At 44.0% G+C, this 15,898-nt stretch overlaps 1 protein-coding gene across 1 annotated transcript; it reads left to right on the top strand.

Moving 5' to 3' along the window:
• Positions 1-4,154: 4,154 nt before the first annotated feature.
• On the top strand, positions 4,155-14,035 carry dohh (deoxyhypusine hydroxylase/monooxygenase). Its single transcript, XM_041849041.1, has 5 exons — positions 4,155-4,238; positions 12,297-12,598; positions 12,722-12,798; positions 12,952-13,204; positions 13,438-14,035. The coding sequence occupies exons 2-5, from the start codon at positions 12,325-12,327 to the stop codon at positions 13,752-13,754; spliced, it is 921 nt and encodes a 306-aa protein (XP_041704975.1). The 5' UTR covers positions 4,155-4,238; positions 12,297-12,324; the 3' UTR covers positions 13,755-14,035.
• The last annotated feature ends 1,863 nt before the right edge of the window (positions 14,036-15,898 follow it).

Below are 15,898 nucleotides of genomic sequence, written 5' to 3'. Positions count from 1 at the left end.
TGGTTGCTGCTTGACATCAGGGTAGGGGGAACGCATCATCGCCTGGTCACTGCAGGGCCCTCATTCCAGCAATTAGTTGCTGTCGAAGTCCGATAGGATTTGATTTGTGTCTGCTGCTTCAAACGACCAGTAGTGTGAGGCTTCACCATTACGCACCGTGGCACATGTATTGCAAGAGGCACGGTGCTCTCTGCAGCGCAGTGGCACGGGTTTATTTGAGGTTGACAAACAGGCGAGTAGTCGTATGCGCACTGATGGTGCAGTAGACCTGGGTGGTGGGTCGGTAATCCGTGGTGGTAACTGTAGTCTTGTGATGTAGGATAGTGGCAGGTGCACTCTTGATTATACCTTCGCTGAGCACAACAGCATGGCACATGATATTGTATTGGAACGAATACTTTTCCATGACTCTCGCCCTTTCTGATACGTTGACCTCTCCATGCTTCGTCGTCGTGGCTGTAGTCATGGTTTGTTTCTGGTGACACTTCATAATCTCTTTGGTGCTCAGTATCTTGATAGCCTGACAGACAAAACAATGATGAAACATCACCAGCCTATTTTATTATGCCATATTTTTATACTGCTGCTCTGATTTATGTATTTAAAAAACAAAAACATGTTTAATTGATCATTCATGGCAAGAAGTCAGTAAGTAAATATTTCGAAATACCTTGATCAGAATGGACAACTGCTGCAGCATTGAGTGAGCATCTCTCATTCTTGCGCCCTGAAGGTCTCGCTGCTGAGCTCCGCATGAAGGATTCCCCTGGCACTTGCGCCCAAGCATCGATCCAAACTCTTCTTCAGCTCTTCAATGCCCCATTCAAAAAATACAGAACTAAGAACAGATATAGCCCCTGGTTCTCCTCAGACTTGACTGCCCTTGACCAGCACAAAAACATCCTGTGGCGTACTGCATTAGCATCAAATAGCCCCCGCGATATGCAACTTTTCAGGGAAGTTAGGAACAAATATACACAAGCAGTTAGGAAAGCAAAGGCTAACTTTTTCAAACAGAAATATGCATCCTGTAGCACTAACTCCAAAAAGTTTTGGGACACTGTAAAGTCCATGGAGAATAAGAGCACCTCCTCCCAGCTGCCCACTGCACTGAGGCTAGGAAACACTATCACCACCAATAAATCTACAATAATCGAGTATTTCAACAAGCATTTGCTACGGCTGGCCATGCTTTCCACCTGGCTACCACTAATATATAATAATATATTACCCCGGCCACCAGCTCTGCACCCTCCGCTGCAACTTGCCCATGCCCCCCCCCTGCTTCTCCTTCACACAAAATCAGACAGCTGATGTTCTGAAAGAGCTGCAAAATCTGGATCCCGACAAATCATCTGGGCTAGACAATCTGGACCCTTTCTTTCTAAAACTAGCCGCCGAAATTGTCGCAACCCCTATTACTAGCCTGTTCAACCTCTCTTTCGTAACGTCTGAGATCCCCAGAGATTGGAAAGCTGCCGCGGTCATCCTCCTCTTCAAAGGGGGTGACACTCTAGATCCAAACTGTTACAGACCTATATCCATCCTGCCCTGCCTTTTTGAAAGTTTTTGAAAGCCAAGTTAACAAACAGATCACCGACCATTTCGAATCCCACCGTACCGTCTCCGCTATTCTGGTCATGGGTGCACCTCAGCCACGCTCAAGGTCCTAAACGATATTATAACCGCGATCGATAATAGACAGTACTGTGCAGCCGTCTTCATCGACCTGGCCAAGGCTTTCGACTCTGTCAACCACCGCAATCTTATTGGCAGACTAAATAGCCTTGGTTTCTCAAATGACTGCCTCGCCTGGTTCACTAACTACTTCTCAGATAGAGTTCAATGTGTCAAATCGGAGGGCCTGTTGTCTGGACCTATGGCAGTCTCTATGGTGGTGCCACAGGGTTCAATTCTTGGGCCGACTCTTTTCTCCATGTATATCAATGATGTCGCTCTTGCTGCTGGTGACTCTCAGATCCACCTCTACGCAGACGACACCATTTTGTATACATCTGGCCCTTCATTGGACACTGTGTTAACAAACCTCCAAACAAGCTTCATTGCCATACAACACTCCTTCAGTTGCCTCCAACTGCTCTTAAACACTAGTAAAACTAAATGCATGCTCTTCAATCGAACACTGCTGGCACCCGCCCACCCGACTAGAATCACTACTCTCGACGGGTCTGACCTAGAGTATGTGGACAACTACAAATACCTAGGTGTCTGGTTAGACCGTAAACTCTCCTTCCAGACTCACATTAAGCATCTCCAATCAAAAGTTAAATCTAGAATCGGCTTCCTATTTTGCAACAAAGCCTTCTTCACTCATGCTGCTAAACATGCCCTCGTAAAACTGACTATCCTACCGATCCTTGACTTCAGCGATGTCATTTACAAAATAGCCTCCAACACTCTACTCAGCAAATTGGATGTAGTCTATCACAGTGCCATCCATTTTGTCATCAAAGCCCCATATACTACCCACCACTGTGACCTGTACGCTCTTGTTGGCTGGTCCTCACTACATATTCGTCGCCAAACCCACTGGCTCCAGGCCATCTATAAATCACTGCTAGGCAAATCCCTGCCTTATTTTAGCTCATTGGTCACCATAGCAACACCCACCCGTAGTATGCGCTCCAGCAGGTATATCTCACTGGTCATCCCCAAAGCCAACACCTCCTTTGGCCGCCATTCCTTCCAGTTCTCTGCTGCCAATGACTGGAACGAATTGCAAAAATCTCTAAAGCTGGAGACTCTTATCTCCCTCACTAACTTTAAGCATCAGTTGTCAGAGCACCTTACCGATCACTGCACCTGTACACAGCCCATCTGAAATTAGCCCACCCAACTACCTCATCCCCATATTGTTATTTATTTTGCTCATTTGCACCCCAGTATCTCTATTTGCACATAATCTCTTGCACATCTATCATTCCAGTGTTAATACTAATTGTAATTATTTTGCACTATAGCCTCTTTATTGCCTTACCTCCATAACTTGCTACATTTGCACACACTGTATATATATTTTCTGTTGTATTTTTGACTTTATGTTTTGTTTTACCCCATATGTAACTCTGTGTTGTTGTTTTTATCGCACTGCTTTGCTTTATCTTGGCCAGGTCGCAGTTGTAAATGAGAACTTGTTCTCAACTGGCTTACCTGGTTAAATAAAGGTGAAATAAAATAAAAATATTAGTGATGGATTTTATTGTTAACCCTTGTCCTTAAAAACTCTTAATTCTAAGCTGGTTTGCTGCTCAATTCTACAAGAGTAATTATATTGAGCAAAACACAATTTTATTGTCATCATCTGATTATAGTCAAATAGATGCCATGAGTTATAATAATCAAACATAGATTTATTGGTAAATGAAACACCGGCATGGCAGTAATTATAATTAGCCTTATTCACAAAACACAATGTTATTGTCATCATCAGATGATAGCCGAACAGACCTCATAATGAGATATAGGCCTAATAATGAAGATTTATTGGTAATGAATAAAAAAACTGGTAAATTAATATCTGAGGTCAACATGTATTGTATTTTCATATTTAGGCTATAAGTGAAGTATTTGTTTTGTGTTTTGTTAAAATTCAAATGGCACAGTATGATTCTCTCTCAAGAATAGAGTGGCTTTTAGCTCGCCCAGTCTTGTTTCACACGGTCGGGAACTGACCAATAAAAACGTGTTAAGAAACGGAAAAACAACACGCTCAATCAAAACTGTCTAACCAATTACAGAGCGCTGGTGTAATGCAATCGTTGTTGATCCTCCCACCTTTGTTGAGACGTTCACTTTCAGACACACACACACACACACACGTATGCATTTACATTTGACATTTTAGTCATTTAGCAGACGCTCTTATCCAGAGCGACTTACAGTTAGTGAGTGCGTACATTTTTCATATGCAGTTACCAATACTTGAAACAATGCGTTATTCTTCTGAGATAGACCTACCAGATAATGAATTCGTTTACTTTTCAACTCTTCAATATTTTCCAATAAAATAAAAACGACTGATTGTCGATGTGAGTGATTATTATGCTTTTTTATTTTACATTATATGAATTCTTCCAGTATCCAGATGGTAAACTAAACCGTGCCCCGGAAGTATAAGGTTGTAGTGTTTCTCGGTCACGCGCAGCGACTGTGGAACCTGTCCATGTGGAAAAGTTGAAGTGTTGCTCGTAGCGAACTGTTACAGAAAATTAGGCAAAGTGAGTATGAGTTACTGTAATTGTCAGTCCATCTTTGAGCTGTTTATAAATTCTAAGTATTTTACTAAGCGAGGTTCAGCGTGGATATGACTTTAGCAAGCTAGCCATGTTATCAAAACTAGCTAGCTAGTTCAAGTATGGGTAGCTGCCAGGGTAGCCGTGTTCACCTCAAATGTATAGCCCAAAGACTAGGGGTGTGCCGACATGGCCATACTCGTCGTAATCGTATCTGTAAATTGACAGGTGATAGTCGGATCGGATGATACTCATGATTGGAAAAAGCGGAAGTGTTTTAATATGCCTAAATAGATGTTGGAAAAATACCTCCCTGCACATTCTTTCTACAAAAAGAGCTGCAGATTAGGAGTAGCGCGCGGAGGGGTGCGTGTCCTCAATTTGCAGTGGGCAGCCACATTTGTTGTCACTCAGTCAGAATGGGCATCAGCGTTTAATCTTTTTTTCCCTAACCTTGCCCCTTATGTTAGATATTATGCACATTGATAGCTTGATAGCAAACGTCCTCACCATGTCATTTATCATAGTAGCAGGCAGCAGCAATCGAAATGATCAGACTGAAAACATGCTTGGGTGAAATTATGAAGCGAGTGGACGGAGAAATACAGTTTCACTCTATCCAATCAGAGCGGCATGATCAACGTACAGCCCGCCCTTCTATTTACAGACAGCCACTTGAGTTATTTAGCCCAAGTAGAACCTCGCACATGACCTGACTAACATGAGAAAGATGCATGCTGGCACCGACTACTTGGCACACCCCTACCAAAGACCACTCAAAACCCATCCACAAGGCCTGAAAACTAGCCCAAATAGTTTTTTCTCCAGCAAGAAAGGAGTTGACATATTTATCCAATAAACTCTTTTTCCATAACATTATCGAGCGAAATAAGGAATATTGAAGGAACTTGTAAGACATAAATTCGGGTTTCAAAAAAATAATTATTGCGAGGTAACTTCATGTAATAGAGGTGCTGGTAGAAATGAGGTAAAACTGATTTAAGTTTCCCTGCATTAAAGTCCCCGGCCACTAGGAGCGCTGCCTCTGGATGAGCGTTTTCCTGTTTGCTTATGGCCTTATGCAGCTTATTTGAGTGCAGTCTTAGTGCCAGCATTGGTTTGTGGTGGTAAATGGACAGCTATGAAGAATATAGATAGTGTGGTTTACAGCTTATCATGTGATACTCTACCTCAGGCAAGCAAAACCTTGAGACTTCCTTAGATATCGTGCACCAGCTGTTGTTTTTCAAATATACATAGACCCTTGTCTTACCAGAGGCTGCTGTTCTATCCTGCTGATACAGTGTATAACCCGCCAGCTGTATGTTATTCATGTCGTCGTTCAGCCACGACTCGGTGAAACATAAGATATTACAGTTTTTAATGTCCCGTTTGTAGGATATACCTGCATGTAGTTCGTCCACTTTATTATCAAGCGATTGTACGTTGGCCAAGAGTGCTGATGGCAAAGGCAGATTAGCCACTCGTCGCCGGCTCCTTACCAGGCACCCCAATCTCCTTCCGCAATATCTTCGTCTCTTTCTACTGCGAATGACGGGGATGAGGGCCCTATCGGGTGTCTGGATCAAATCCCTCTCATCCGACTCATTAACTAAAAATTTTTAGTCCAGTTCAAGGTGAGTAATGGCTGTTCTGATGTCCAGAAGCTCTTTTCGGTCATAAGAGATGCCCTACTCTCTGTTTATTATCTATGCATAGTCACTTAAATAATAATAATACATGTACATATTACCTCGACTAACCGGTGCCCCTGCACATTGACTCGCGGTACCCCCTGTATATAGCCTCGCTATTGTTATTTTACTGCTGCTCTTTAATTATTTGTTACTTTTGTAACTTTTTTTTTTAATAGGTATTCTTTCTTAAAACTGCATTGTTGGTTAAGGGCTTGTAAGTAAGCGTTTCACTGTAAAGTCTACACCTGTTGTATTCGACACATGTGACAAATACAATTTGATTTGATTTGAATTTACATATGTCAATAGTGTGCAGCTACATACAAACGTTGGGCTATATGTTTTGATTTGTGGCCGTAATGCCCCCTAGAAAAAATACATTCCTTTTGCGGCCAGTGGCCGTTGTGCCCTTAGGCTGAATATAATAATTATATACTGAACAAAAATATAAATGCAACATGCAACAATTTCAAATATTTGACTGAGTTACAGTTCATAGAAGGAAATCGGCGTGGTTACATGTGGTCTGCGGTTGTGAGGCCGGTTGGATGTACTGCCAAATTCTCGTGTTGCGTTTATATTTTTGTTCAGTATAATTCCCTTCTCTCGGCTTCGTGCTCCAAAGCACTTCTCACTAACATGGCTCTCTCGGATATCTCAATTCTTATTAGCCAATGCCCGTCACGTGATTTGGCCCTTCTCACATCTCAGCTCCGAAGTAGGCTACAAGTGAAGACAGACAAATCGGGGACGCAACTGCTCGCATCCTTCTTAAAGATTTCCGAGGCACATATTGAAGATGTTGGAAGAGCTGTCCACATTTACTTTCGTCAGCCAACAAGATGATAATAATAATAATATGCCATTTAGCAGACGCTTTTATCCAAAGCAACTTAGTCATGTGTGCATAGATTTTTATGTATGGGTGGTCCCAGGGATCGAACCCACTACCCTGGCGGTACAAGCGCCATGCTCTACCAATTGAGCTACAGAGGACCACAATTAATAGGCCTAACGAACAGCAAAAGCACTAGCCTATGTCAATGTACTATCCCCCATAGTACAAAAGTTGACCTATTCTATTGGCCAACTTGTCCTTCTGTGCGATTTTTAAATAAATATTCAAAATAGTCTGGGACAGTTGTCGGATGTGATAGATCCCAAATTAAAACAACCACTAGCATCAAGAAAACTAATGCTGATGCAACATATCAGAACTATTAGGCTATTTCTTCACATTATGCGCACAAGACAGTAGGCTATAAGCACGAATATTCCAAAATGCAATAAATTAGTGGGAAAACACCATTCTCAAAAGTAACCGCAAATGCGATTATGCATGTAATGCTTTATTATAAAGGAGCATTTTTATGGTGAAAATTATCTTCCCCAAACTTGAAACTCACGCGCCGCCTATGTATGCCAGTTAGGCTCTACACCGGTTGTAAAGCTGATTCATGTGCTTAATTTTAAGAAGTTATTTGGCCACTTTAGTTGTGATACAAACCTTATTAAAACATATAGGCCTATGGACTAGGCTACATGAGGTGTGTGACTATGATTTGAAAAAGTAGCACACAAAAAAGGCATGCGCTGTTTCTTTCCTTAATGCACACAAGCTGGGCATCATTCACAAGTAATAGGCTAATATTGGCACCCATCACACTATTCTTGATTTAATCTTGTCTTTACATATACTATATAATATATGTGTGAAATTTGTTTTGATTTAGAATGGACCATTATCATGCACCTATCTCGAAACAGGGGCAGGAGAAAATAATACAATCTATGCACTTAAATAGCGAATGGAGGACGCTTTTCCCGTGGTTCATTTTCATGCCAGCCAGGTAGGCTATACTCCTGTTGTAAAGAGAAGCAATGTGCTTAATATTAGCAAAGATGAGAAATAAATATAGTAGGCCTAGCCTATAGAAATTTGATGGGATCCTCCTCTTTTTAATAGAGGCCATCAAAACTCTGTTTTATCACTTAATTGCATAGCCTATAGAAATGTTGTGCAACATGAGCTTATGGGCTCTCGTGAAGTGTTCGATTCGATTAGAGGGACAATAGAGTGCTGAGTACCAGGCAGTTAGCAAGTTTGGTAGCCTACTAATGACCAGCAGCATCAGAGCTTGGAGAAGCCTAGTTACCGTCACTTGGAATTTGACTGTGGTCGACCGCCAGTGTGGCGGGAATACGGTCACACCGTAATAGCCCTAATTCTAACTACAGCTGATCGGTAATTGCGATAGAGCTGTGACCATGATCACGATTGATAACTTCCAATTTAATTAACTAAACATTGTCATTAGTAATTGTATAATAACACAAGGCTACAACAACAATAAACTGACGTTATAGGCTATTTATTAAATCCATTTGCAAGCTCCAGGTAGGCTACACAAGTGGCACAAATTGATATGTAATGACTCCAGTGACATTGTCATTTCAACATATTTATTGTATCAAATGGTAGGCTACAGTAGCCTACAATGGCATAGAAATTAATAGGCTACTTGATGGCCAACAGATGCAAATGTATCACATTTAATGTCCGTTTCATTGTGGACCTTTCCCCCCATAACAGAAGCATGCGAGGGAGTTCCTTAACTTCCATTTCAAATTTCCACTCGCACATCGAGCATGCGTAAAACCCTTTGCTTGATACGGTTTTCCATAAGCAAAGTCGACATTAGAATGCACTTTAAACCACCACCGAGCGAATTTATCTAGTGCGCCTAAAGTCGTTTTCCAGTGCTTTGTCAACGTTATGTCTTGATGTGCATCAGTTCTAGCGGGTTAATGTTTTATGGAAAAAGGGTTGGAAATAGGTGTCTCCATAATCACAATAGCCTACCTACAACTGGTAAAAAGTTGTTGCGTGCTGCTCTGTCCCCTCTCACTCACCTGACTCAGCTGCCTGCTGCAGCACTCTCTCAACACACACGGCCCTCACCACTCACTCATCAACAGCCTGCTCACTGCCTGATAGTCAGAAGCAGCAGGTCACAGTGACTTAAAAGAGAAATGCCATGGCGGCCGCAGTGCAATTTAGAAGTAGCCCAAAAACCTTCCACCTCAAAGTAACCCAATTGCGGGAAATCCGTGGACATGGCAACCCTGGTAGCTGCAGCCCAATATGGCGACAGGTGTATGGGCGAGTGGGTGTGTCGAAAGGAGTGTGTATGGAAAGCGAATCAGCTAATTGGACAGATTTGTTGCCTCTCAAGAACGTTTGGCGTGGCTGAGTGGGCTGCACGATGAGATAAGCCGACGACGACTAGTGCATCAGTGTTGTATCGAGTGCTTCCTACTGGGTATCACGGTTGTGTCGCCGGTGGTAGCTAATGTGGCCATTTCAGATTTTCTTTCAAGTAGGATAGCAGCCTACACAAGAAATAACTAATGTTGATTACCATCTATACTTAACACAAATAAATGCAACATGAAAAGTGTTAGTCCCATCTTTCATGTGCTGTAATAAAAGATTAGCACAAAAGGCTTATTTCTCTCAAATTTTGTGCACAAATTAGTTGACATCCCTGTTAGTGATCATTTCTCCTTAGCCAAAATAATCCATCCACCTGACAGGTGTGGCATATTAAGAAGCTGATTAATCAGCATGATAATTACACAGGTGCCCCTTGTTCTGGGGACAATAAAAGGCCCTCTAAAATGTGCAGTTTTCTCACACAACACAATGCCACAGATGTTTTGAGGGAGTGTGCAATTGGCATTGTGACTGTAGGAGTGTCCACCATTTAATGTTCATTTCTCTACCATAAGCCGCCTCCAATATCGTTTTAGAGAATTTGACAGTACATGCAACCGGCCTCACGACCGCAGACCACGTGTAACCACGCCAGCCGAGGACCTCCACATCCGGCTTCTTCACCTGCGGGATAGTCTAAGGAGGTGGAGGAGGGGTGCTGAGGAGTATTTCTGTCTGTAATGAAAACCCTTTTGTGGGGAAAAACGAATTCTGATTGGCTGGGCCTGGCTCCCCAGTGGAAAACCTGGCTCCCGAGTGGGTGGGCCTATGCCCTCCCAGGCCTACCCATGGATTTCAATTGACTGATTTCTTTGCATTTATATACACTGCTCAAAAAAATAAAGGGAACACTAAAATAACACATCCTAGATCTGAATGAATGAAATAATCTTATTAAATACTTTTTTCTTTACATAGTTGAATGTGCTGACAACAAAATCACACAAAAATTATCAATGGAAATCAAATTTATCAACCCATGGAGGTCTGGATTTGGAGTCACCCTCAAAATTAAAGTGGAAAACCACACTACAGGCTGATCCAACTTTGATGTAATGTCCTTAAAACAAGTCAAAATGAGGCTCAGTAGTGTGTGTGGCCTCCACGTGCCTGTATGACCTCCCTACAACGCCTGGGCATGCTCCTGATGAGGTGGCGGATGGTCTCCTGAGGGATCTCCTCCCAGACCTGGACTAAAGCATCCACCAACTCCTGGACAGTCTGTGGTGCAACGTGGCATTGGTGGATGGAGCGAGACATGATGTCCCAGATGTGCTCAATTGGATTCAGGTCTGGGGAACGGGCGGGCCAGTCCATAGCATCAATGCCTTCCTCTTGCAGGAACTGCTGACACACTCCAGCCACATGAGGTCTAGCATTGTCTTGCATTAGGAGGAACCCAGGGCCAACCGCACCAGCATATGGTCTCACAAGGGGTCTGAGGATCTCATCTCGGTACCTAATGGCAGTTAGGCTACCTCTGGCGAGCACATGGAGGGCTGTGCGGCCCCCCAAAGAAATGCCACCCCACACCATGACTAACCCACCGCCAAACCGGTCATGCTGGAGGATGTTGCAGGCAGCAGAACGTTCTCCACGGCGTCTCCAGACTCTGTCACATGTGCTCAGTGCTTTCATCTGTGAAGAGCACAGGGTGCCAGTGGCGAATTTGCCAATCTTGGTGTTCTCTGGCAAAAGCCAAACGTCCTGCACGGTGTTGGGCTGTAAGCACAACCCCCACCTGTGGACGTCGGGCCCTCATACCACCCTCATGGAGTCTGTTTCTGACCGTTTGAGCAGACACATGCACATTTGTGGCCTGCTGGAGGTCATTTTGCAGGGCTTTGGCAGTGCTCCTCCTGCTCCTCCTTGCACAAAGGCGGAGGTAGCAGTCCTGCTGCTGGGTTGTTGCCCTCCTACGGCCTCCTCCCACGTCTCCTGATGTACTGGCCTGTCTCCTGGTAGCGCCTCCATGCTCTGGACACTACGCTGACAGACACAGCAAACCTTCTTGCCACAGCTCGCATTGATGTGCCATCCTGGATGAGCTGCACTACCTGAGCCACTTGTGTGGGTTGTAGACTCCGTCTCATGCTACCACTAGAGTGAAAGCACCGCCAGCATTCAAAAGTGACCAAAACATCAGCCAGGAAGCATAGGAACTGAGAAGTGGTCTGTGGTCACCACCTGCAAAACCAGTCCTTTACTGGGGGTGTCTTCTAATTGCCTATAATTTCCACCTGTTGTCTATTCCATTTGCACAACAGCATGTGAAATGTATTGTCAATCAGTGTTGCTTCCTAAGTGGACAGTTTGATTTCACAGAAGTGTGATTGACTTGGAGTTACATTGTGTTGTTTAAGTGTTCCCTTTATTTTTTTTAGCAGTGTATTTTTCCAGTATAGATGTCACCTTGATACATACATAGTCTACTACTAAATGGGGAGGGCATGAAAGGCAACAACACAGTGCCCTTCGCTCCGACTTCCGGCAACGGCATGGGAAGTAGCTACCTAGTAGTCAATATCAGGGTGACAGTCACAATAAGCACATGCATACAACGCATGAAGCAACAGTCGTCAATACAATCGTCAATTTTATAACTGAAAATGTACAATTGTTTGTATAAAACTAACAGTGAAATATGATTCAGACTCATCCTCTGGCTTAAAAACAGAAGTCCAAACTCTCGCGGTATTGTAGCTCAATGTACGGTATTGCCTGGTAAGAAACGGAAGGAAAAACAACACCGCTCAATCAAAAGTCTAACCTACACGTCCACTACTTTCCTTTTGACACACCCACTCGCCCACACTCCGGTCGCCATATTGGAATGCAGCTAGTTTTGTAACTGTGAAGCTAGCTAGGCTGCTAGCCTGAGACTAGCTCTCGAGAACCCAATGTAATGGAGTCGTGATAATGGCAAGCCTGAGACTCCTAGCTAATGTGAACCAACAACGCAGCAGTCTAGCTTTTTTACTACAGTCTAAATATTTTATGTATTGGATTCAGTGTTTATTACCACTTCATTCACATCCTCACTGTATCTGGACTTCTCTCCCTTTCCAGATTTAGTAGCTACACCATTATTCTCAGCATGGCAAGTGAGCAGGAGGTGGCTGCAGTCGGCAAGATTCTTGTCAACCCAAAGCAGGACCTAACAACACGGTTCAGAGCTCTCTTCACCCTGCGTAACCTGGGCGGACCAGAGGCCATCGAATGGATCAGTCAGACCTTTGTTGATGACTCTGCTCTGTTGAAACATGAGCTGGCATACTGCCTGGGCCAAATGCAGGATGAGAGGGCCATCCCCACGCTAGAAACTGTTCTAAAAGACACAACACAGGAGCCTATGGTCAGGCATGAAGCAGGTCAGTATGCCAGCTCATGAGTCCACTCTCATTCATACATACTGTATTCATAAACATGTTCACAGATAATGATGATAATAATAGTGCTTATATAAACAGTGGACTCTTTTTTTATTTATTTAGGGGAAGCATTAGGAGCTATTGGGAACATCAAGGTCCTTGACTTACTGAAAGAGTACTCAGAGGACCCAGTCATCGAGGTATGGTAAAACGAGGCATATTGGAGAGAAATAGAAGTAGTGTAGGGAATATGTGGAAATGAAACATCACACAGCACTTGCAGTTAGTCATATTGTCAATGACCAGTATAGTGCCTGTATAGTGGTTATTACAGGACTGTCGTTCTCCACCAGGTGGCAGAGACGTGCCAGTTGGCTGTTAGGCGGCTGGAGTGGCTGATATCTGGTGGGGACCAGAAAGGAGAGAAGGGCACCGATGGAAACCCCTACTGTTCTGTGGACCCTGCTCCCCCAGCCCAGAGGAAGACTGTCCATGAGCTGAGGACACAGCTCCTGGATGAGAGCCTACCACTGTTTGAGCGCTACAGGGCCATGTTCGCCCTCCGCAACCTGGGCACAGAGGAGGCTGTCCTGGCTCTAGGAGATGGTGAGAGACTGGCAGTCATTCTTAAACTATGCGGTCTATGGCAATGGGCAATAAAGGATCGAATTAGTAACATGCAGAGGGGCTTATTTTTGGCCAAATGTGGAGCCAGCCACATAATTGTTATTCGCATAAGCTAATTTTCTTGTCCTGAATCATCGTCATTGCATAACCCTCCACTATCAGCGTCTCTGAACACCAACACTCACTCAGCCCTTTGTTGTCCTGCCACCCAGGTCTTCAGTGTAGCAGTGCCTTGTTCCGCCATGAGATCGGCTACGTCTTGGGTCAGATCCAGCACCCAGCCAGCATCCCCCAGCTGCAGGCAGCCCTGGAGCTGGACGGGGAGAACGCCATGGTGAGACACGAGTGTGCCGAGGCCCTGGGATCCATCGGGAAGGAGGAGTGTATGAAGATCCTAGAGCGCTACAGGAAAGACACAGAGCGCGTGGTGAAGGAGAGCTGTGAGGTAGCCCTGGACATGCTGGAGTATGAGAACGGCACACAGTTCCAGTACGCTGACGGACTACTACGACTGCAGGGGGAGCAGTAAGGGCCAAACAGCAAGCATGGACACTAGGAGAACTGCTATACAGCACTATAAGAGCTTTCCACTGAGGTCATAACTCATGATCACTGAAACCCATTTTCACTTATTGAAACCATCTGACTCGCCTGTCATTATTAGCCTTAATGAGACAAGGCAGTGTAATAATTGTATTACAGTACATTCGAAGACCTGATTGTCAATCAAAGGTTGTTAATCCACTTTTCTGCTCTGTCGTATTCGCATAGATTTCTATCTCGACGGAAATAAAGACTTAGGGAACAACATTATGCTGTATTGTCTCAATAGTGTCGCTTAGCGCTACCATGGCAGTAGTACATCAGCTTTCATGTAGGCTTTTCCATAAGTTTGCCTGTGTTCTATTCCAGTCAGATGTGAGATCATGATGGCTCAGGGAGGTGTTGGATCAAGATGGCTAATCCACACAGCCACGCAGACTCCGCCATCAGAGAAAATAATAATAGGGTCATATAAAATTGGAAATACTTTCCTTTCAGCTTTCTCATTCCCACTGAAACACATTGCTATCATCTGTCTTAACAAATTACAAATGGGATGAAAATGCAGAATTTACACTTAATAAGACGCTTTTATCCAAGGTAACTTAGTCATGCGTGCATACATTTTAATGTATGGGTGGCCCCAGTGGAATTAAACCCACGACCCTAGGCATTGCAAGCGCCATACTTTACTGCAGGGGTAGGCAACCCTGTTCCTGGAGTTCCGCAGATACTGAAGGATTTTGTTCCAACTAGGCACCACACCTGACCAACTGAGCTAATTGATCAGTTCAACACACCTGGTCTTCTAGGTTCGTTAAATCAAATACCTGAAGAGCCTGCGGAAGTCTAGGACCAGGGTTGCCTACCCCTGCTCTACCCGGTAGTGTATGGCGCTTGCAACGCCAAGGGTCGTGGGACCATTCCCGCTAGAGTCTACCGACTGAGCTACACAGGACCACTTAACAGTACAAACAGACCCCTTTCGTAACCCTGATCAGGGGAACACTTCTGTAAGTGTGGTGTGACGTGTTTACATCTTCAGTTGTGAGCTCTGTAGAGAGTGGGGACAGAAAGGCTGCTGTCAGCTCTTTGGAGGGATAGAGAATTAGCAGCATGCTGAGAGGGAGGGCGACAGCTATAGTAAAATGGGGATGAAGGACCCACTCCTGTACACTAAACTTAGCTAAACACACAGCCGTGGAGACAGTGCCCAGAATTCCCTCAACCTGCCAACACCTCCGAGTCACCATGATGCACCCCATCATGATCGGCATTGTTATCGTCAACACCTCCATCACCGTCATCTACTGGATCTTCATCCTCACAGAGGCCTTCCATAGGAAGATAGAGGAAGAGGACAAACCTAAGGATAACCCTGCCTAAATGACTGACCTTACAGAGTTGTCCTGCTCAGAGTAGATAGCTTTTAGTGCTTCTGTGTGTCCTGTTTTGTCTGGTGGAACTGCTCAGTCCTCCACAGCTTCAGCACAGTGCTCCTGCCATTGGAGCACAGTTTTACACACAGGTAGTGCATCTCTTTGAAACTGATCAATAAATATATTTCTGGATATGATTAGCTGTATTTTTCTAACATAAGATATTTTACAAAGGGTTTTCTGACTCCCATTCATACAGGAAATGCTGTGACCTTGTCTTGACTCTGTGGCATTACAGTATTGAAGCTTATCTCTGGATTGGGTAGAGATTAAAGCATACACACATTGCTGAATGAAAAAAGCAGATATCTTGTGTGCAGATTCCAGGTTTTAGCAGATTGAACTCTCCTGAACCCTCCCTTTGTTCTGCTTGGGGTGTCATCTTATGGACACCAGATGATTCCTTACTACTGCTCACATAAGGAGAGGAAAACGCATCAAATACAGTCTTAGATCAGGGAAATGAATGGACTGAAGGGCAAACTCAACCAAAGGATTCTTTGTTTGCAGCTCAACCCAGCAAGGTATTTTACTATTTATTTTCCTCATTCTACAGTGTCAACATTTGTCATTTGTTTACTGGTGCTACATTTGTGTACTCAACATAGCCTGTTGATTATATGTATGATGTAGAATCATTTGGAAAGTAATTTTGTGCTCATTACACATCATCCAATATGTTTTAAATTAT

This window comes from Coregonus clupeaformis, chromosome 26 (genome assembly GCF_020615455.1).
Source record: "Coregonus clupeaformis isolate EN_2021a chromosome 26, ASM2061545v1, whole genome shotgun sequence".
Taxonomy (NCBI): Eukaryota; Metazoa; Chordata; class Actinopteri; order Salmoniformes; family Salmonidae; genus Coregonus; species Coregonus clupeaformis.
Note: the sequence above shows the minus strand (reverse complement) of the source record. Positions and strands in the feature narration are given on the sequence as shown.